Source organism: Danio aesculapii, chromosome 5 (assembly GCF_903798145.1).
Source record: "Danio aesculapii chromosome 5, fDanAes4.1, whole genome shotgun sequence".
NCBI classification, from domain to species: Eukaryota; Metazoa; Chordata; class Actinopteri; order Cypriniformes; family Danionidae; genus Danio; species Danio aesculapii.
Genome location: NC_079439.1, coordinates 31724090 through 31748966, shown reverse-complemented (window position 1 = coordinate 31748966; position 24877 = coordinate 31724090). Strand labels below are relative to the sequence as shown.

The 24877-nt window shown below is 35.7% G+C and overlaps 1 protein-coding gene across 1 annotated transcript in view; it reads left to right on the top strand.

The window, feature by feature from the left end:
- phldb1a (pleckstrin homology-like domain, family B, member 1a) overlaps window positions 1–23558 on the top strand; it is a 68382-nt gene extending 44824 nt beyond the window's left edge. Inside the window, 9 exon segments of the mRNA XM_056457920.1 lie at window positions 958–1101; window positions 1391–1450; window positions 4118–4187; window positions 4342–4561; window positions 8109–8199; window positions 8570–8716; window positions 13657–13876; window positions 20243–20328; window positions 20617–23558. Coding sequence (XP_056313895.1) covers window positions 958–1101; window positions 1391–1450; window positions 4118–4187; window positions 4342–4561; window positions 8109–8199; window positions 8570–8716; window positions 13657–13876; window positions 20243–20328; window positions 20617–20757 — 1179 coding nt within the window. The 3' untranslated portion in view covers window positions 20758–23558.
- The last annotated feature ends 1319 nt before the right edge of the window (window positions 23559–24877 follow it).

The following is a 24877-nucleotide window of genomic DNA, read 5'->3' as shown; positions in this document are numbered from 1 at the left end:
ATAATGACGCTCTAAATGGGGTGGAGTAACAACTTCTTTAGAGACAGTCTCCAAAACTTTTTTTTGTGCAAATTGTTTTACACACACACACACACACACACACACACACACACACACACACACATTTAAAAAAAATCCAATATTAGTTTTAGTAAAAACATGCACTCGTTTTCCATATTAATTGAAATATATGTAAATGGAACACTGTTTTCTTTACAAATATTATTTAGAATATTCCATATTCTATTATAAAATATAAAATCACTTACAAAAAGCTAACACCTATTATAATCTCATATATAAATCATCACATTATTGGTGTTAATTTATAGTAGGCTATTTATTAAGAAATAAAAGAGAATATCCTACTTAATAATAATATTAAAATTTGACTATTGTTTTTGTTTTTTTGTGTCAACTTTTACAACTTTGAAACTTTTAAACCACTGCAAAATGTTCTAGCAAATAGGCCCAATACAGTACTAGGCTACTATAAATTAAAACTACTAACGTAACCTATATTTTTATGTTGTCACGAGCTTTGGAGACATAACATAGATTTTGCTTTCCATACGTCACCTATAGCTTTCGCCATGACCCATGGCTGTGTTTAAAATGTTATTAATTTTTTCAAAGTGCACTACAAAAATGGAGCGCAATTGTCAGTATGAAGATCGCTCAAACTGAACTGTAAAATACTTTGAATGCAAATTACACATAAGAGAGGTGGCTTTAGTTTTTATTTTATTTTTTTTTTATCATTTTGAGTTATACTCTGATAAAGGACAGATACTTTAAATATGTACTTAAAGTAAAAATACTTAGTGCTTGTCCACCACTGCTTACAATGCATGTGTCTCTTCTTTGGAATGGCTTTTTTCTAGTTTCTTTTTTCCTGTATCAATTTTTCCTCTCTATTTATCCATCCATCTTCATTTTGCCTGGACTGCACCTCAGACCCAGCCTGCATGGAGTAGACCTTCAATCCCTAGGCTAGATTCAGAGCGTTGGTACCAGGAGATCATGGCGGCTGGGCAGCCCAGTCACGGCTGTCCTCCCCCTCTGCCCGCTAAGTGTCTCTCCTCACGTAAACCAATGCAGGTAAACTGTCTTCATTTGTCTTTCCTTCTGCTTGCAATCTTTATCCTTTGTCTTTCTTTAAATTCTCCATCCTTAGTGTCTCCTTTGTATTGAATCTCCAGAAACAATTGCTACTTCTTGAATGAAATGACACTGCTTTTATGTAAAGCACATTTGAGGTCTTTGTTGCTGGTTGTGGTTGCTTTGGTGTTGGGTTTCTCCTTGCTGTGAGGCCAAGCTTTCATAGCTTTAATACTGATGAAGAGTATGATTGACAAACAGATAAATAACACAGATGTTTTGTTGTCAGATGTGTAAGCAGGATGGAGAGACCAATGGCACCTTATCAGGCAGAAACACACCTACCAAAGTAAGAGAGTTTATAATGTAACCTCTGATGGTTGTTTCTATGAGGTTTACTATGGGCAATATGCTGTCTACCATTTTAAATACAGTGCTGATGTTTAAAATTCAACGTCTGCACACATTTCCGGGATTTTTTTAAGGGATAGTTCACCCAAAAATGAAAATTCTGTCAATATTTACCACAAACAGTTTAAGTATGTATGTTCTTTTAAACACAGAAAGAAGATATTTTAAAGAATGTTGTAAACCTTTAACCATTGACTTCCATAGTATATGTTTGTCCTACTGTATATGTCAATGGTTATAGGTTTATGTATTCTTCAAAATATTCTTCAAACCCTCTTTCAGGGTTAATAGCCATGAACCAAACTAACTTTTTAATTTAAACAAACATGTATACACAAACAATATTAGGTTTTACAGTCAAAAATAAATAGATCATAGCGTCTTCCATGAGCACTGGTTGTAGATGTTTTTGTATAATTCATTTTTCATATAAGAATTTTAAAGGGGTGGTCCTGAGTGTGATCACATAATTTTTTCATAAATCTTACTTTGATTATATTCAACTAACATGAACACAACTGTCATATATCCTAGTTCCTCCGTAAGGCCCGCCCCTAAGAGGCTTTGTTTGGTCAGCTAACATAATGTGCTGTGATTCGCAGATTGGCTCCACGTCATCAGGAAATGCATCATGCCTCCACAAGCACGCGCTTTTGTGCTGTGTAAATAGTCAATCAGTTGAACTGTAAGCTGTATTAGTTTGAGTTTGAAAATGACACAGAGGATACAGCTAAACCTCACGCCTGCTCTCTAAAATAAAAACTAAAAAAGTGTCTTTCACATATATTCAGAATAAGCATGTGTAAGTAATATGAAACATTAACATATCTTAAGATGTAGAACGCAGGGAAAGTGTCCGTATAGAGCAGGGGTGGGCAAACTCGGTCCTGGAGGGCCGGTGTCCTGCACAGTTTAGCTCCAACTCTGATCAAACACACCTGCTTATAGATAGTTAGTGATCTTGAAGACACTGATTAACATGTTCAGGTGTGTTTGAGTAGAGTTGAACCTAAACTATGCAGGACACCGGCCCTCCAGGACCGAGTTTGCCCACCCCTGGTATAGAGAGACACTGCAGCCCTGGTGGAGATTGTGGGTGTTTACAGGGGTTTGACAGATAAATATGAATATGTGGCTAAATTGTTACAGGTGCCAAACAGCATTTCCTGTTTACATCCTTGTTTTCGTTCTTGCTACAACATACCTTATTATACCGTTAACGCTAGAAACTCTGTATGTAATCAATTAATTTTAACAAATAAAATACTTATGGGTTGTGGCTCACAATCCACAGCTTCTATTATGGTTGGAGCTGCTCCTTCTTTGAGGATTTTTTAGCCGAATCCAATACTGAACTGGGAGAGATTCTGGAAGCTGTCCTTTGTCAAATGCTAGCTATATCTTTATTTATAATTCTCTGAAACCTAATTAAAATTAAACTGTAAGCACTTCTCTCTTTGTGTCATGTCCTTTGAAAGGCCAAATACAGAAACAGAAGAATCTCTGTGGAAATAGCAGCGTGTATGCGCTTGGGTAATGTGCATAACCTGAAGCGTTTATGATCTCAGTAGCCCGGATGAATTTTTTTGTAGTTCCCAAACATCGTTCACTGTAAGCTTTTTACAAGCTAACTCTGTAAAAGCCAATGTCTCCCTTTGCATTAAGCTTTGAGCGTATTACATTCACATACCTGTCAACATTGGGATGTGAAAATAAGGGATATGCCCACGATAACAAGGGACCCCCCCCCCCAAAAAAAAGATCCCCAAATTACTTAATATGTTCATTTGGAGCTGTTTCATTGTAAATAAACAGTTAAATAGTCAGTAATACGTATTATTATAATTATTTACAAAAGAAAAATTAAATAGTACACACTAGCAAACAGTTCAGCTTATTAAAATTAAAAGCTAATGAAATAGATCTATCAAATCAGCTATTAAATCTCATTAGCTGTTTCTTCACTGTATAACTTACACATTCTGATTAAAAAGCAACGAATGAATCTTTTTATTATATTTTATTATATTATTTATATCTTTTCTTTTTATTACATTAAATAACAGTTGTCTCTTTAATGTTTATTTGACACCCTTCAGCGAAAGACTGAAAATACAGGAGAAATACGGGAAAATACTTTTACGAGATGATAGCGGGATAGAACTGTAAAATACGGGAGAATCCCGGGATAAACGGGAGGGTTGACAGGTATGCATTCAGAGATGTTGTTTATGTTCACACGTCTAACATTACACATCAGCTAAAGTTTAAAATATGATATCTTAGTGGACCACCTCTTTAAAAAAGGTCTTTGTTAAAGTACTGTTGCACAGTTTGTTTGTTTGTTTGTTTGTTTGTTTGTTTTTTGTACTGTCTGTCCTGGTATAATCCATTTTGATTCCACATAGAGTAAAACAATAATTAATCTTATTGTAAAGACAAAGTTGATGTATAATGATTAATCCTTCAACTATTAAATTGCTCATTGTGTCTTGTATTTGGACAGAACAATGAACAATGTATAGCCTACACAAAGAAACCAGCGTGATCCTTTATATCTGTCAATGTGTCACTTTCTATTTATCTCTTTCCAATTTCTCTTCAGAGTCTCCCAGATTTGTCTCCTGCTTATTTGGACATAGACTCCAAGAGACAGCTGGATCTACAGAGCAGAGGTAGCCCATCGCTCATATCACGACTTTGTAAACAGCATGTGTTGAATAATTTAACATTGTTTTGCTAACACAGTTACATGTAACCTAAAGGGTGGTTATAGACATACTGTACCGTCTGGTGTTTTATCGATCTGCTCTGGGTGTGTTTCTTCAGGGCTCTACACATGTGATGATTCCAGAATCAGGCCTATGGATCCTAAACTGAGCCACTGGGGGGCACCACCTTCAGGAGCACCCATGGTCCACCACTCCATTCTGCACCACCAGGCACCCCCAGCTGGAGAGTCCACATACGACACCCTGAGCCTGGAGAGCTCCGACAGTGTGGAGACCAGCGTATCGACTGGAAACAACTCCGCATGTTCTCCCGAAAGGTGAGACGCTGCCCTTCTTTCTGCCTCCACTCCCAGGACAATGGGTCATGCTGCCCAGTTTCCCCATCAATGTTTTTTTCATCGTCTTACCAAAGTAGTTCCCGGGTTGTTTCCATGACAGCACATACGTCCACACAAAGAGACGTGCCATTCTTCTCGTCTTCAAAGTTTGGCCTTGTCCCGAGGCAGAACAAGCACACAATGTCATTTTAAAGTATGTGCTTCTTGGAGCCATGGAGGCTTCAGGTGTTTCGTCAGATGTCGAAGTCATCAAAAGACGTTCTCTTGACGCTGCCCTACTTTTCAGCATCCGTAGTCTGGACTAGAATCTTTCAGCGTGCATTCTTACATATATCGCTTCCATGTTTCAGCAGTTTTAAATTCTCACAGCCCTCCTCACCCTCAGTCAACCTCTTCCTTTGAGGTGGTGAAAGAGGCCCATTGAAAAAGCATGTAGGTTGTGAAATAAAGAAAAGAGAAATCAAAGCCTCCTTGACACAGCGGGAAAGAGCATAATGTCTTTTTTGAGAGGGTGCCAGTGACAAAAACATGGTTGCCTAGAGCCTGAGCAAAATAAAACATTCAGAGGGAAGAAAAAAAAGTTACTTCAGCAGAGTGTATTTTTTTTTTTAAATCTGACCAATTGTCAGTGTCATTAAATTACATTTTATAAAAAATGTGAATAAATATAAAAAATTTAAAATTAGAGCTCTGAATTAGCGTTGTTTTTTTGACATGTTACCAAGCCTGTGTTTATTTCAGCTACTGTATTTCTAATCAAATAAATGGTGTGATAAGCTCACTTTTTAAGACACGTTTTTCAAAATCAAATATATATTTATACAACGGTTCTGTCTGGTTCTTGAATCTGATTGGCTGATAGCCGTGCGATATTCTGCGAATAACAGCGCTTGTACAGCCTCTTAATCCTTCACCCTTGTGTATTACTCCGCCCACATACAAGCAGAGGACACTCTACAGTTTGACAAATATTGCAGCTGTTGGACAACATAATGTACTTTTGAGGCTTTTTTAGGTGAGAATGTTTAGATTCCAACTATGCAGTTTATTTATAAGGATAGTGCCTATTCTAAAACAATTATAATTTTGGAGATTTATTGCATTGGCCACCATTAGCCTGTCTGTCCGCCACAAGATGGTGACAGAGACTGTCCTTAGAGGGAGAAAAAATCGGTATTTTCTCAACGTAAGTGTCAAACTACAGCTGAACAAATCATTATAAATCATGTGAGTGACGTTCTGAGTCGATCTCTCTCTCTTGTATTTTGTATTGCTGTATTTATATCACAGAAACTGGTAGTTTTTGCTCTGCTTTGGATTTTTCAGGGTTAATTATTGGAATATCCTGATTACAACAGAGAAATACTGGGAAATCTCTGTAGATTGATGGCATTTCATGTCGTTCAGCCTTATAATCTTAAAATGTGAGCAAAATCACCTGTTTTGTCATCACTTTAGATATTACGCTAGAGGATCATTCAAATACTAGCTCTAAAGTGGCGTTGGTGAATTAGTAATGGTTTCTGCTGTTCTGATAGTCAGCTGCAGATGTGAATGAGTGGCAGAAGAAAGTAGTTCCTCATACAAAAAGGTTTTTAGACTCTTCATGTTTGCTTTTCCTTTTTATAAACACGATTGTGCCGTCAAACTGTTGTATAAATGCAATATCACACTTGTATCAGTGCGATATAGCAGTGTGATATAGCTGATACACAGCCATATGGCACTGCTACTCGTGTGATATTGCTCATAAATTCTATTAAGTGGTTTAACAGAGCAAGTACAAGAACAATATTAATTAGAGACTTCAATACAGTTGAAGTCAAAGCTATTAGACCTCCTGTGAAATTTTTATTTTATTAAGTGCTATTAAGTACATTTTTCACAGTTTTTTCTAGTATATTTTCCTTCTGGAGAAAGTGTTTTTCTTTTAGTTTGGCTGGAGTAAAGAATAATATTGTAACAAATTTTAAAAACTGCTATTGAACTGTTATTCAGTGACGTGCTTTATTAACCTAAGCTGCCTAGTTTCTTTATTGCCCCAGTTAAGGCTTTAAAGTGCACATTTTTTTAAAGATTTATTTTTGGCCTTTTTTAGATAGGACAGTAATGAGACAGGAAGCGAAGTTGGAGAGCGAAGGTAGATAGGGTTGGGAAATGTCCTCGAGCTGGGATTTGAACTCAGGACGCCCTGACGCATTACTGCACCATAGCCACTAGGCAATTGCGCTGACTAAAATGCACTGTAATCTGAATACTAATATACTCTAAAATAACTAGTCAAATATAATGTACTGTCATTGTAGCAAAGACAAAATAATTTAGTTATTAGAAATTTGTTATTAAAACTATTATGTTTGAAAACGTGTTGAACAAAGTTCATTCATATTCCTTTGACTTAGGGCCTTTATTCATCAGAGGTCACCACAGCTGAATGAACCACCAACTTATGCAGCATATGTTTTACACAGCTGATGCCCTTTCACCTGCAACCCAGTACTTTGAAACATCCGAAAATTTAGCTTAACTCAATGCCTGTGACCCTGATGTGATTTGAACATGCAACTTTCTGAACTGGAGTCAGACGTGCTACCATTGTGCCATGAGGTCATTTCAACGGTCATCATTGAACAAAATTTCTCCTTTTAAACTTGAGATAGAGTTGAAAAGGATTATAATTTCACGCCCTGAAAAAATTATGTTTGATCAAAATACTGATTTAAAATGATCGGAAACAGCACAATTCTTAAGTTTTTTGAGGGGAAAACTTAATTGGTTTATGTTCAATCAACTTAAAATTGTAAAAACTAATAAGTTAACCGACGCAGTGGGTAGCACATTCGCCTCACAGCAAGAAGGTCGCTGGTTCGAGCCTCAGCTAGGTCAGTTGGTGTGGCCCTGTGTTCGCGTGGGTGTCCTCTGGGTGCTCTGGTTTCCCCCACAAGTCCAAAGACATGTGGTATAGTTGAATTGGGAAAGCTAAATTGTCCGTAGTGGATGTGTGTATATGAGTGTGTATGGATGTTTCCCAGTGATGGGTTGCTGGAGGGCAACTGCTTCGTAAAATGGGCTGGATAAGTTGGCGGCTCATTCCACTGTGGCGACCCTGGATTAATAAAGGGACTACGCTGAAAAGAAAATGAATGAATGATTAAGTTAACTTAAGTCCTTTATGTTGTCCTAACACAAATCGATGGTGTGGAACCCATCATATTTTATAATTGTGTTTTCAAGTGTCTGTTTGTGTATATGTGTATATACACAAATCTTACAGACCAAAATCTTTTTATTGTTTCAATCTTTTGATAATTTTTATACAGCATTTTACTAATGTCTTGTGAGGTCAGTTTACCTATTAGATAACTAATGATTTGTTGTTACTATTCTATGTTATTTTCTATTGGACTCACTCAGTATAAAATGAATTACAGCAGATGTGGTCTGTCTAGAGTAAGCAGTCAGGCTCAGTGTCGTCTTCTGCCGCTAGAAACTCCTCAGCAACAGTAACGGTGTGTTTCTCCCTCAGCAGCAACGGGCTGGCAGGACTGAGACTGGAGGAGATGGAGAAGATGCTGAAGGAGGCCCAGCAGGAGAAAGCCAGACTGGTGGAGAGTCGAGTGAGCGCCATTAAACTTTAATTGTCTGTGAAATATAATCTATCCCTCTCCCTGTCTCCCATATAAAAGAGATCTTTTTCATGAATTTAAAAAGGAAGCCCCTGGTCCCTTTGGCATTACTGCATTAAAGATTGTTTCTTACCTACAAAGAGTGATAGACATGAAAGGCTGGATCTTAACAAGCTCTCCGACAGTAATACTCACTCTGACAATCTCTTGCTGAATGATTTTTTCATGCATCCCCAGTCACTCCGCGCTGTGTATTTTATGTATTTGTATGTGTTTTTTTCCCTATTGTCTATTAAAGCGTCTCTCACGGTATATTTGAAGCCCCTCTGTGTCCTAATCTGTCCGCCTGTCTTTATGTCAGGAGAGGGAAGTCCAGGCAAGAAAGCAGATGCTGGAGGCTGAGAGACGGAGGAGAGAGGAGGTGGAGAGGAGGCTGCTGGACGAAACCGCGCACAGGCAGAGGCTCGTGGAGGAAGAGGTCAAGATGAGGGAGAAACAGTGTTCTCAGGTCAGTACTTCTGGTCGGTACCTCAGTGAACTGATCTCAGGTTGCAGTAATAGAGATGGTATTATAACATGAAACATTCCCCAATCAGAAAAAAGGGACAATACTTCATAATAATAAGACTTTCATTAATAAGTCATTAATAAACATTAATATTTATGATCGCTATGTTTTATAGATCAGTAGTTCATGTACATTCATATATGTATGTATATGTATATATAGGTCAGGGATGTTGTCCTCAGGTTATTTAAATATACATCAAAAAGATAAATAAAACTAAGAAATATCTTGAACATGGTGTACTTCTTGTCAGTCCCTTGTGTTTTTGCCAAAAATAATGGAAAATCAATGAAAGGTCACATTTTTTTCCAAGCAAGCATAATTTGTAATTTTACGAATTCGAATTTTACGAATTTATCTCTAACTGAATTGAAGTTGTGCTGCATTGTTTTTTTTTTACAAAAATACAAATATTGTGTGCGTAATGTTTGTGTGAAAATTGTCTCATCTTTGTCTCATAAAAGAGGTAAACGTCTTGGAAATATAGTAGACAACATTTGAAGATGACCTAAATAGTTTAGCAAAATTGTCCTTAGACACTTAATGGGTGTTGTTCAGTTGTTTAAGGACAACTTTGATTAAAGAGTCCAAATGTTGATTACTTTATACACTCACTGGCCACTTTATTAGGTGCTCCTTACTAGTACTGGGTTGGACCTCCTTTTGCGTTCAGAACTGCATTAATCCTTTGTGGCATAGATTCAACAAGATACTGGAAATATTCCATTTTGACCATATTATCATGATAGTATCACGCAGTTGCTGCAGATTTGTTGGCTGCACATCATAATGCGAATCTCCCGTTTAAACACATCTAAAAGTGCCAGAGTTCTGCAAGAGTTCTGGTGACTGTGGAGGCCATTTGAGTACAGTGAACTCATTGTCATGTTCAAGAAACCAACCTGAGATGATTCGCGCTTTATGACATGGTGCGTTATCCTGCTGGAAGTAGCCATCAGAAGATGGGTACACTGTGGTCATAAAGGGATGGATAAGGTCAGCAACAATACTCAGCTAGGCTGTGGCGTTGACACGATGCTCAATTGGTATTAATGGGCTCAAATTGTGCCAAGAAAATATCCCCCACACTATTACACGACCACCAGCAGTCTGAACCATTGATACATGGCAGGATGGATCCATGTTTTCATGTTGTTGATGCCAAATTCTGACCCTACCATCCAAATGTAGCAGCAGCAATCAAGATTCATCAGACCAGGCAACATTTTTCCAATCTTCTGTTGTCCAATTTTGGTGAGCCTGTGTAAATTGTAGCCTCAAGTTCCTGTTCGTAGCTGACAGGAGTGGCACCTGGTGTGGTCTTCTGCTGCTGTAGCCCATCCACCTGAAAGTTGGACGTGTTGTTTGTTCAGAGATGCTCACCTGCATACCTCGGTTGTAACAAGTGGTTATTTGAGTTACTGTTGCTTTTCTAGCAGCTAGAACCTGTCTGGCCATTCTCCTCTGACCTCTGGCATCAACAAGACATTTGTGTCCACAGAACTCACTGGATATTTTCTCTTTTTATGACCATTCTTTGTAAACCCTAGCGATGGTTGTGCATGAAAATCCCAGTAGATCAGCAGTTTCTGAATTACTCAGACCAGCCCATCTGGCACCAACAACCATGCCACGTTCTAAGTCACTTAAATCACCTTTCTTCCCCATTTTGATGCTTGGCAGATTGGTTAAACGGCAGCAGATCGCCTTGACCATGTCTACATGCCTAAATGCATTGACGAGCAGTTGTACAGGTGTAACTAATAAAGTGGCTGGTGAGTGAATATAGTTTGGCATAATCTTGATTTATTATTTAAAAATGGTTTAACAGTCCTCTAAGTTAAACTGAGCATGGCATAACCAACATGCAAAACTACAGCACCTCTAATTTTTTACATTTATAAATGGGCTGATAAGCAAAATATAATGTATACAAATATAGAAAGTATCATTAGGCCGGTATGAAATTTTCTTGTAGCTATTTAATTTCTGAAACTTTTTATGAACAATATACAGTAGTACAGCAAAAAAAGATTATTTTAACTTGTATATTAACCAAATACTTAGTCAAGTGCTTTATTGTACATACATGTTCAAAGTAAATATATGTTTTAAAGAAACAAAATTGCAGCTAACAGGTAAAAGTCTCATTAGTAAATAATAATGCATTAAAATCAACAGCGAGAAAAAGCCATGTTATAGTTATATATTAAAGTTCATTTAATATATATATATATATATATATTTATTGTATTGTTAGAATTATATTAATAATAACTATATTGTGTTATATGTCATTAACTAAGAAATTAAAATGACCAAAGATGAATAAATGCATTTGTAGTTGTCATTACACTGACTTTAGTTAAATTAACTGATGTTAAATGGAGCCTTACTGTACAGAATTAATGAACAAATGGCCTATAAATAGTCACAGAAGTTATAATATCACAGATGAGATTAACATGTGAAAATGTTTGAAAATAAATCTCCTATTCAGTCTTCAAGCATTTGATGTTATGGTGAACAACCACTGTCAATACAACCATCTGAATATTCCTAAAAGGCACTCTAAAAGTTTAAATATGAATGCCCACGATATCAGTATTGTGCATGTTCATTATCACGACATATTGAATATCGGCACGTCTAAGCATCATTATGTTGGTGTTATAAATAGAACGTTTGAATGTAAGCAGAGTGTAGTAATGCTGCGCACACACTGGAACAGACAGTTTCAGTGTTTGTGTACAACTCTGAACGCAGCGGTGTGCTTCTCTGGAGCCGCTCGGGGGTCACTGAATGTTTTGAGTTGCTCTTTAAAAGTCTTTATGAGGTCACTGGCTCAGCTTGACTGGGCAGACGGGAGGCATGAATGCACAGAGAGCAGCTCCTCACAGCAGGAGGACGAGAGGAGACGCGCAGACAGATGGTGAGAGCGAGACAGCAGAAACTAGAGGCAGAGAAGGGCAGGCCGGGAGGACAGTGGCGCTTTAAACACAGATATAAGTGACATAAGCAAAACAATGGATTCAAAATGGCATGGTTTTTCTCTGCTCAAATACAGCAATCATCCTTATTGTGATGAAGGAGAATATCATGTTATATTATGATTGATAAACTAACTATCATGTCATGTTTCTCTAAAAATATTGGATGCACCGATATTGAAAATGTGACAGATATTCTGACAGTTAAAGTCAGAATTATTAGCCCACCTTTGAATTATTCTTCTTTAAATATTTCTCAATTGACATTTAACAGAGCAAGGAAATTTTCAGAGTATGTCTGATAATATTTTTTCTTCTGGAGAAAGTCTTTTTTGTTTTATTTTTGCTAGAATAAAAGCAGTTTTTAATTTTTTATGTACCATTTTAAGGTCCAAATTATTAGACCCTTTAAGCAATTTTTTTTTTCGATAGTCTACAGCAGTGTTTCCCAACCCTGTTCCTGAAGGCACACCAACAGTACACATTTTCCACCTCTCCCCAATCAAACACACCTGAATCAACTCATCAGAACATTAGAAGAGACTCTAAAACCTGAAGTTAATGGGTCAGATAAGGGAGACGTACAAAATATGTACTGTCAGTGTGCCTCCAGGAATAGGGTTGGGAAACACTGGTCTACAGAACAAACCATCATTATACAATAACTTGCCTAATTAACCTAGTTAAGCCTTTAAATGTCACTTTAAGCTGTATAGAAGTGTCTTGAAAAATATCTAGTCAAATATTATTTACTGTCATCATGGCAAAGATAAAATAAATCAGTTATTAGAAATGAGTTATTAAAACTTTCATGTTTAGAAATGTGTTGAGAAAATCTGCTCTCCGTAAAACAGAAATTGGGGAAAAAATAAACAGGGGGACTAATAATTCTGGGGGGCTAATAATTCAGATTTCAACTGGTATATACAGAAATTGTGAGATACATTAACTAACATTAGCCAATGAAACCTTATTGTAAAGTGTGACCAATATGTTGTTATGTGTTTTGGTTAAAAGTTCATCAAATTAATTTTTCTAGTCATTTTAACTTCAATCAGTCAAACTGACTAAAATATTTTGTTAACCTTTGTGATATAAAAAACTAACTTATTAAAATAAATTATTAAATGTAACATAAAAACATTTGTTGTTATGACTTTTTGTCATTTCAGTTTTTAGATTGCATGAATCAGATTTGAATTACAAGAACCAACATAGGCTCATTCTGAAAACGTGGCCCTTTATACATTTCTGGAGATCGTGAATTATGTAGCCAAAGCTATGTATGGCTGTATTTCATCTTTAATAGAACACTATGGGGCGGTGTGACACCTTTCCCTTTCTCGCTTACCAGCTGACCGCTTACCTCTGTACGGCGGGTTGTCCCACTGTTACCAGTTTGTCCAGTATGTACGTCAGCGGACTTGAGATGCAGAAAGGAGTTGACGACAGGGTTTAAGTTTTGAGGAACGTGGGTCAGTCGATCGGTCAGTCAGTCAAACAGTCAGTCGACAGCGGCCTCTGGTGGATTTACGCTAGGTGTGAATGGCACTAGCGAGGTAAATTTAAGATCTCAAAAAGTGTACACAGCAGTCTCTGGTGGATTCGCGAAAACAAAAACTGCAAAAAAATGTAGCTCCTGGGATGTATTTGGCACTCTCCAGAAATGCATATAGTGCGGTATGTTTTCAGAATGAGCCTGGGTTGACAACATCAAAGCACACATCTGAAACAGAGGACATAATCCATAATTTATCTGCCGATACAACACATACCGATATGGCTACAGATGTATTGTTACATCTCTGATATTGCTACTGTGTGTGAACATGTAGATTAGATATTTGATAAATATTTGAGATGGCAGCTGATCTGTGTTGTCTTCCTCAGGCTCGGCCAATGACACGGTACCTGCCGATCCGAAAAGAGGAGTTTGACCTGCGTTCACATGTGGAGTCATCAGGCCACAGCGTGGACACGTGTGCATATGTCATTGTTACAGAGAAGATGTGTAAAGGTCACCTCGTCAAGATGGGCGGCAAGATCAAATCCTGGAAAAAACGCTGGTTTGTCTTCGATCGACTTAAAAGGACCTTCTCTTATTATGTTGGTAAGACAAATTAAATTGTCATGTTTTCTTTTTTTTTAAATAGCTTTCATTTTTAAGAGCTTAATTTTTTCATAAATTAGAATGAGTCCAGTTAAACAAATTCTGAGAAATAGTTGTTCACAATAATTGATACACACACACACACACACACACACACACACACACACACACACACACACACATATATATATATGCATACTACCGGTCAAACATTTAGAGTTTTTTTTTTAATGATTCTGTTCATCAAGCATTTATTAAAAGTAAAAAAAATTGTTCACTACTTATTTATTAAATATGTATTTATTACTTATTGTATGTATTGTATCAAATGAAATTATTAGTCCAGTCATTATTGCTTTTATTACTATTACCATTAATAATATAATAATAATAATAATAATAACAATTAATATTAGAGTGATTTCTGATTAGAGTCTATCTTGTGACTCTGAAGATTGGAGTACTGAAATTCATCTGTAAAATCACTGGAATAAATTATTAAATTAAATTATAAACTACTTTTGAACAGTTATATATAATTATATAACAGTTATATTGTTGAAGTCAGAATTATTAGTCCTCCACAATTATTAGCCCCCTGTATTTTTTCCTTTTAACAGAAAGATTTTTTTCAACACATTTCTAAACCATTTCTAATAACTGATTTATTTTATCTTTGCCATGATGACAGTAAATAATATTTGACTAGATATTTTTCAATTGCAAGTTAAAGGCCTTACTAGGTTAATTATTTTATTTAGGCAGGTTGGGGCATTTAGGCAAGTCATTGTATAACAGTGATTTGTTCTGTAGACAATCGAACACAAATGTTGCTTAAGGGCGCTAACAATATTGACCTTAAAATTGTTTTCAAATAATTAAAGCTTCTTTTATTCTATCCTAAATAAAACAAGTAAGACTTTCTTCACATTTTGGGAAATATTCACAGGAGGAATAATTACTTTGACTTCAGCTGTATATATGACCTTTTTATTTTTTATTTGAAGTACAGTTCAGAATAAGGGTGTTTTTTCTTTTTTCAATTTTCTGTAAGTGTATATGTTATGCTTAAAAATTATGTCATTGTCTGTAAATACAGCAGTAATTTTAAACCCCTTTTTGAATATACTAAACCTGTCCCTAACCTGAACCATTGCATTTTTGGCAATACAATATGAGCAACAATTTTTGAAATACCCCCCAAAAAAAATCTGATAAGAAGAAAATATAACTATTTATACATCTCAATTTATTTTCTGACAAATTGATAGTGTAATCTTTTTAAATGCGAAGAAGAGAACATGTTTTTTTCTATTTTTGCCAACTGCATATTTAATAACAAAAAACTAACAAACAGAAGAAATAGAAATAAACAAACAAACCAAAAGCATTTGACGGCACTGACAAAGTGGCATGTTCTAGAGAAACGTTTTATCTCTGTTCGCTCGATTTCCGATCATCCTGTCTTTTTTCTCTCTCTCAGATGTTCTCTCTCTCTCTCTCTTTCTCTCACATACACTTTTGCTCGTGTGTGTAGCCTTTTCACCCTCTCGCTCCCCGTGTTAGTAGTGATGATGATGATGGTGATGATGATGATGAAATAAACTGCAAGACTTTCTCCAGCCCGGCGTTAGTGAAGGATGGGGGTGTAGATTTACCCCTGGCTCAGTTCTGAGTAACAATACTGCTCCTCCAACTCTTCAAAAACATCAAACACAAAAACAATTTAGCCCATTACTAAGCACATTTGGGTAACGAGTAGAACATTTAAAAGGGTAGCTAACAAGTGTTGATGGTCAGCGCAGGTGAAAGAGGCTCGCCGGTGGCTGACGGGCTTCAAAAACAATGCTCGTTTCAGCCCATTGGAGATGTTGAATCAATCTGCAGAGAGGAGTTAATTCACGCTAAGTAGCGAGAAGGGAAGTCTGTCGGAGAAGCCGTTGGCAGTGGGTGGCAGACTGTGCTAAATTGAGATAGACAGTGCTTTTAGGTGAATCGCTCTGTGTGCTACAATTCACTTCTGCTCGGTGAGCTTGTTCAATCCCTCCGGCAAAGCTTTCAAAAAGCTGTGTTTTTTTTTTTTCTTTTTTTATTCCAATATCTTTCATAGAGTGATTTATTGCTGGGAAGTAAAACAAATCACAGCAGACTCATTGCATAATGCAAATAAACCGCAAATGGGAAATGGCAAGTGTAATAACGTGTAGCTTAAGGACTAATAAAGCTGATTTTATTCTTCTCTGTTCATTCCTAGCAGGGTTACAGGTAAACATGATTGAACTTAATTAATATAGAAACAAACTAATATGAATGACATAAACATCCATCAAAAGATTCAAACTTTAAATTCAATATAGAAAAATTAAAGCTAATTCCAGCTTATTGGTTTTCAACTGAAATGTATATACAGTGCTCAGCATATATTCAATTCAATTCAATTCAATTCACCTTTATTTGTATAGCGCTTATACAATGTAGATTGTGTCAAAGCAGCTTCACATAAAAGGTCACAGTAAATAGGAACAGTGTAGTTAAGTTTGTAGTGTTTAAGTTCAGTTCAGTTTAGCTCAGTTCAGTGTGGTTTAATAATCACTACTGAGAGTCCAAACACTGAAGAGCAAATCCAACGATGCGCGGCTCTACAGATCCTGAACCATGCAAGCCAGTGGCGACAGCGGAGAGGGAAAAAAAACTTCACTAAAGGCGGAAGTGAAGAAAAAAAACCTTGAGAGAAACCAGGCTCAGTTGGGCACGACCATTTTAATTTTCTCCGCTGGCCAAACGTCTTGTGCAGAGCTGCAGTCTCAGTGGCGGAGGCTGGAAGCTGGCCTCAGCGAAGACTCGTCTGTCTCTGGAGCGTCATAGGAAACAGTCTCATGTTCTCCACTCTTCCATGACCATCGCAGTAGTTGTTCAGGATTCGGCCAGGTCCAGGATATGGAAACCTTGGGATCATCTCGTCGTTGGTCTTGGATCGAATCAGTGACTCTGCATAGTCTGAGGGCCTCGGGAAGAGTATCCCCAGGTGGAAATGGAGAATAAAGAAAATAATTAGCGTAGCTGATGTTCACAGTGTATATCAGCAAGATGCATAACCTGTGTGGAAGCCCCCTAAGTGGTGCACTAAGTGTATGCTTTACTGAACAGATAGGTCTTTAATCTAGTTTTGAATTGGGAGAGTGTGTCTGAGCCTCGGACGTTATCAGGAAGGCTATTCCAGAGTTTAGGAGCTATAAATGAGAAGGCTCGACCTCCTTTACTCGACTTTGCTATTCGAGGTACTACCAGAAGTCCTGAGTTTTGAGATCTTAAAGAGCGAGTTGGATTGTAGCGAGACAGAAGATTGGTTAGATAAGCAGGAGCTAGATTATTTAGAGCTTTATATGTAAGAAGCAATATTTTAAATTCAATACGAAACTTAACAGGCAGCCAGTGTAAGGAGGATAAAATTGGGGTGATGTGATCAAATTTTCTAGACCTGGTTAGAACTCTGGCAGCTGCATTTTGTACTAATTGAAGTTTGTTAATAGAGGATGCTGGGCAGCCAGCAAACAGAGCATTACAGTAGTCCAGCCTAGAAGTCATAAAAGCATGGACTAGCTTTTCTGCATCTGAGATGGATAGCATACTTCGTAACTTAGCTATATTTCTCAGATGAAAGAAAGCAGTTTTTGTGACATGGGAAATATGATTTTTAAAAGTTAAATTGCTGTCTAATATGACACCCAGATCTTTTATAGTAGAACTAATATATGAGTACACACCCCACAGATCTCTCTTTTAAATGCATGTTTTTAATAGGAAGCTATACAATATTATATTTGTGCATATATACATTAGATTAGTCAGTACTGATACCAAATCTGGAGCTTATCTAACAAAATAACTTATGATAACAGTCCAAAAACTAGAACACCCATATGTATATGTTATAGAAGGAAAATTAAGAGAAGCAGAAAAAGGAAAGATTTTGTAGGTTGTAATTTTTTTGCAATATTTTGCTTGAATTTAATTGTATTAGCTTTCAATTTCTAAATATGTTTGGTGACTAAAATATCATTTGAATAAATATATCTGTTTAATATAATAAATAAATAATAAATATATCTGTTTTGTTTAAAAGCTCCAAAATACATTGCCTATATTCACTGAGAAATGGAGAAAAATAATCATTTTCAAAATGGGGTGTTTTTTTCACTGTTATGCTGAGCACTGTATATGTAAGTTAAAAACTGTGTGTAGCTTTTGTTTTTCAGCTAGGTGTGAAGTAAATGTTTTTAGTCGGTTTACTTTCTGTAAAACTAAAATAAAAATGAATAATACCCAAATAGTTAAGCTATTAAAATACAACCTTATTACAAAAATCTAACCTTAACATAATAAAAAAAGAGCAATTTATCTATTGAGCTAGTATTTCTTTTACTTGAAATAAATTTGTCAACTGAAATAATATAAAAACTTATTGTACCTATTATATTTCAACTAGTTGTCAGGGAGATATTTATCACTTTGTCTATTTGATGCATTAAAATGCATTAAACAATAAAAATATAGTCATTAAAAAAAGAATAAAAATGACAAAATCACATGACAAAATCAGCAAAGCTAAAAGCAAATTAAAGTAAAAATGGAAAATATAATCAAAACTAAACAGTTTATAAGAACCTAATGATACAAGATAAACTGAATGAAAAAAGAACACTTATTCACAACATTTTTCAGCTGAAATAAAATATAAGTAGGGTTATTACAGTCAATCAAAACTAACTTTTATTCTTTCTGTTCATTCTTAGCAGGGTTACAGGTAAACATAATCAAACTTATAATTAATATAGAAACAAACTAATATGAATGACACAAAATCTAGCAAAAAAATCTTTAACTTTAAATTCAAAATAGAAAAATGAAAACTAATTCCAGCTCATCTTTTTTCAACTGAAATGTATAAATATGTAAATTATATAGCTTTTGTTTTTCAGCAAGGTGTGAAGTAAATATTTCTTAGATGGTTTACTTTCTGTAAAACTAAATTAAAAATTAAAAAAATAGCTAGGCTAATAAATGTAACCTAATAAAATAATCTAACTCTTATAAAAATGACCGAAAAAATTATCAATTTATCTAGTATTTTTATTACTTGAAATAAAAATGTTAACTGAAATAATATATATAAAAGCTGCTACTTATTTTATTTAAGCTAGTTGCCAGTGAGATATCACTTAGCTATCACTTAATTTATTCATTGCATTAAAATGCGTTACACAATAAAAATAGTCATTTAAAAAAAGAATAAAAACGATCATTCACATCACAAAATCAGTAAAACTTAAAATCTAAATAAAGTAAAAATGGTGGAATATAATACAAAATAAACTGTTTTTAAAACCCAATGATACAAGATAATGGTACATAACATTTTTTAGCTGAAATAAAATAGAAGTAGGGTTATTACAGTCAATTAAAACTAACTTTTATTCACTCTGTTGATTTCTAGCAGGGTTACTGGTAAACAAAGAAACATCCATCAAAAAATTCTAACTTTAAATTCAAAAATAGAAAAATAAACTAATTCCAGCTTATTGGTTTTCATCTGAAATGTATAAATATGTAAATTAAAAACTGTATAGAAATGTTTTTCAGCTAGGTGTAAAGTAAATGTTTTTAGTTGGTTTACTTTGTGTAAAATAAAAATTGATAATACCCAAATAGCTAAGCTTATAAAATACAAACTAATATTATTATTGATAATATTATTAATAATACACCTAATAAATAATCTAACCCAAATAAAAATGACAAAAACTATCAAAAATCTTTCTTTTTTACATGAAAAAAACTGCTAACTGAAATAGTATTTATAAAACTGGTAATTATTTAATTTCAACTAGTTTCCAAGGAGATATCACTTAGCTATCACTTAGTTTACTTTATGCATTAAAATACGTTAAACACTAAAAATAAAGTCATTTAAAAAAAGAATAAAAATGATGAATCACATCACAAAATCGGTATGAAATTTAAAGTAAAAATGGAAAATATAATCAAAACTAAACTGTTTTTAAAAACCTAATGATACAACATACTAAAAGAACGCTGATTCATAACATTTTACAGCGGAAATAAAATAGAATTAGGGTTATACAGTATAAATTACAACTAGATTATTTTAAAAGTCTTCACATATTAAAAACCAATCACGAACTACTCATTTTTAAAATCTAATGAAATATCTCAAATTCAAATGATGAAATAAAATCAAACTGTTTAAGGATTTCAGTGATACTAAAACAACACTGGCTTATAACTCTTAATGTTTCTCAGTTTTTCCTCACGTGTGTTTTTTTTTTTTTTTTTTGTCGTTCTCAGATAAACACGAGAGCAAACTGAAGGGTGTCATCTACTTCCAGGCCATAGAAGAGGTGTATTACGATCACCTGCGCAGCGCCACGAAGGTAAAAACTGAAAAAGCCCTCCTGTTTACCATCAACAGCTCCAGCTCGCACTCCAGCAGCGACTCTGGTGAAAGTTTAAACAGACAGGCGTCTCTTCATAAAGAGAATTTCTTACAGCACAAGCCAAAAGAGATCAAAGCAGCTTCATGTTCATGTACATTTCGTCATGCTTTCTTTTTCTTTTTTTTTTCCACTACAGCGACATGCCTCCACCCCACCCCCCACCCTGCTGTTCTCCATCTTCTCGCACTTTAACACACACTTTATCTTTTTTTTCTGCCTCTACAGAGTCCGAATCCTTCGCTGACCTTCTGCGTGAAGACTCATGATCGACTTTATTTCATGGTGGCTCCGTCTCCAGAGGCCATGCGCATCTGGATGGACGTCATAGTAACAGGTGCTGAAGGCTACACACAGTTTATGACATGAAGGAGCCATCAGTTAAAAGAGACGTATGCAAAATTGCCAAAAAAGCCAGCACTGATAGATTTCTGTCATCATGACTAGAGAAGAACTGAACTCAGGCTGGTTTAACGATGACTGGTTATTGTTCCAATGATGGTCAGATTTTACTAAAAAGGTATTATATAAATATATATAAAGAGAGAGAGAGAGAAAGAGAGAGAGAGAGTTTCTCTGTATTGTATTACAGAGGTGGTTACAGTATTTTATGGCATTTGAAATCATATGCTCAGTACTTTTTTTAATATCTCAATAGTTTTATGGTGCCAAGTCTTCAAGTGTATATACATCATTTTACTACCAACACACACATTTAATTTTAGTCATCAGTTATATGATTACCATGAATAACTAAAAGGGATAGTTCACCCAAAATGAAAGTTTGTTTACTCACAAAAAAGATACTTCAAAGAATGTGAGATATCAGTAGCGCTTGACTTTCAAAGTACTTTTTTTCCTGCTGTGGAAGTCAATGGCTACGTTTCCATCCACCTATTTTATGTGCATTTTGTATTTGCGCATAAAAAAAAAACGGTTGATTGAAACGCCAAGATGCGCATTCATTTTTAAAGTGAGCATAAATAATGTAGGTGCATAACTGAGTAGGATAAGCATTTCGTTTGATAGGAAAAGATGCGCATAAACTGAGATGGAAACACTTTTACCAAACAAATTCCAGTAGGCGCATTAAAAAGGTCATGTGATTTTGTTGAGAGATCATGTGATGATAAAAATGTGTGTGAATGGACAAACCAGCAGGCTGAGCACATTGTAAAACTATTAAATGTTGTTTTGGTCATTCTTAAACACCTTAACTGTTTCAGTATAAGTGATATTATATTAATAATTACCTCCAGAACTGTCAAGAGCGTCTGAACTCGACGCCTTCAAACGTCACCACATGTTCATTGCATGTAGGCATTGCCTTCTGAAGCGCTAGTCATTTATTAAACAAAGAAAAGATTCATGCAGCTTCTCCTACTGCAGCAAATTCCATTTTACTGTTGATATTTGGCACAAGTTAATCAGGAAGTGAGGATTTTGTTCAATTTGACTCGTTGGATGGAAACGCTGTTTTATTTGCATGTCTTTTATGCGATATTCCTGTTCTGCGCATAAATTTAATTAGCATTTTTGGATGGAACTATAGCTAATGGCTACCAGTTTCTAACTTCACTGTAAAAAATGCTAGATTCCACATAATTCCTTCATGTTGTCTTAACACAAATCGATTAAGTAATAACTAATAGTTTTTAGAAATTTAGGTTGATTGAATGGCTACACAGTGGCGCAGTGGGTAGCACGATCGCCTCAGAGCAAGTGTGTTGGCGTGGGTGTCCTCCAGGTGCTCCAGTTTCCCCCACAGAGACATGCGCTACAGGTGAATTGAATAAGCTAAATTGGCCGTAGTGTAAGTGTGTGAATGCAAGAGTGTATGGGTGTTTCCCAGTGTTGGGTTGCAGCTGGAAGGGCATCCGCTGCGTAAAACATATGCTGGATAAGTTGGCGGTTCATCCCGCTGTGGCGACCCCAGATTAATAAAGCCAAAAAGAAAATGAATGAATGAATGATTTTAAGTGGATTGAACATAGTAAGTAAAATTATTAATTAACTTCAGTTTGGCACTGACCAAAGTGCTGAACAAAACCATTACACACATTCTAAAACAGTAAAATAACAATAAAAGTAAAAATAAGAATAATGTTATGACATCAACAATGTACAATAAAGATTAAAAGCCAGGGAAGGCAATAGATTAAAAATGTGTCTTAAGTCTGGACTTAAAAATAGGGAGAGAAGAAGCACTCGTAATGTCCGGTGGAAGCTGGTTCCACAAACATAGAGTGGCAACTGCAAATGCTCTCCTTTTAGTTTAAGTCATGAGTGAGAAATTTGTAGTAAAACTTTATTTGACGACCTAAGAGACCGAGGAGTTGAATGTAAGATAATAAGTTCAGAAATATAAGAAGGTTTTGGAAGGAAGGAACATAAACCAATTAAGTTATTCCATAGATAAATCATAAATTATGTTGATAGAGCTCATTATAAATAAGGGATTTGAACAAGCAGCAAAAATACTTTTCTGAGTGTTTCTTTAAAACATATTTTTGTGCTGAAGAGAAAAATGAATAACATTTTGGAGGGTGAGTAAACAGTGATTAAATTGTCTTTTTTAGGTGAACTATCCCTTAAATAGTATTTGACAGCTTTCATAATTTGTTTTTGGGTATGGAGGCAGCAATATTATATTTTTAATTGCGAAAAGACATTTTAGCACATTTGATTTTGTTTGTATATGTATAATATATCATTTTGCTGCAGAGATTCTTAAGGAAATGGCTCAGGTGCTCAGACATGTATCTAAAAACGCTTTGCCTTCTGCCTGTTTTGTAATTTTATCATGCAAGATTATTCTGTAGGGGACCATTGCAGTAAATATTTTTCATTATCTTGGTACTTTTGTACCGACAGGTATTGTCTTGCCAAAGCTTCAACCGTGTTGTTGTACTCTGATTTGCACATCTTTTGTTTCAGGGTTTCAAAATGTGTGGATGTGCCACCATGATACATATATAACTAGATATTTTGTGTATTGTGCTATGCAGATTATCGATATCCTCTTGAATGACGTCTAAGTTAATGAGAAGGACAGTGTGAATTTTTGATAAGTTTCAACACTAACAGTGCATTTCTATACAGTATATTCACTTCTTTTTGACAGAAACAGGTAGCATATACTCTGAGGCAAATAAAAACGTCTAACAAAATGGTTGTTTTGTGCTCATATGAACTAGTTGTGATATTTTTCTCCTGTTAATCATTTTCAGGGTTGTTATTTTAAAGCCAGCTATAATGTCTTGACTGCACAATATTTAGCCATTTACACTATTATTACCACATTAAATTTAATAAAAGCTAAATATTTTTGCAATGACATTTCCAGTAAATACAAATTCATTCATTCATTTACCTTCTGCTTAATTCCTTTATTCATCAGGCGTCGCCACAGCGTAATGAACCACCAACTTATCTAGCATATGTTTTGCACAGCGGATGCCTTTCCAGCTGCAACCCAGCACTAGGAAACACACATACACAAACATACACTACAGCCAATTTAGCTTATTCAATTCACTTATAGCTCATGTCTTTGGAAAGTTGTAGGAACCTGAGCACCTGGAGGAAACCCACGCCAACACTGGGAGTAAATACAAAATATTTAGCCATAAAAATAACATGACAAACATGCAACAGAAATACTTTATATTCAAAATTAGAAGAAAAAATATGAAGTGCACAATATTTCATACCAATTGTTTTCATACGTTAGGTGTTAATATTCAGGTGGCACAGACCATTACATTATGACCAGTGCTGCATTTGCCTAACAGACAACTGGCAAATCAGATTTATGGCATCAGCTGCTCAGTTCCGCATGCATGTAGTGAGGGGGTTCAGTTAAGTGACTCTTCTCAGTAACAACAACACTTTATAAGCCAGACATCAGTTACATCTGTGACTACCTGTTAATGGACAGGGGAAATTCCCTAGACAGGCACACACAATAAACAATTACACTAAAAACAACACTGGCGTTTTGTATGCTTCATCAAAGAAACTTATTTCTATGTGTGTGTTTATGTATGCGTGTGTTTGAGTAAAACACTTGACATTATATTTGTCTGCGACTGTGATTAATGTATAAAGTGTGAAGCGCTCGCTGGTGAAGCGGTTGTATTTCCCCGTGTGGCCGGTAGAGGGCGCACCCGGTCACGTCTCGCCGCTCAGCGCGTTCTGCTGCTCCAGATGCGCGGGGCTGGATCTGCGTCTCCGCTCTGTGTTCTGCCGAGGCCCCGGGGCCCTGAGCTTGTTTTCTTCTCTGTCTCGCACCCAGTCATTACCATAACAGTTAAATGCAACCACAAATGTCATCAGCGTTATAATGATGCCATCTGTCTACACCAGCAGAAGCTCACCAATTAATTCATCACTTGATCTTAATTCATCTCACTTTAAAATTAAGCAACATAAAAGCAATAGGAACTAACCTAAGGAACTAACCTAGGGAAGAAAATAAATGCTAATT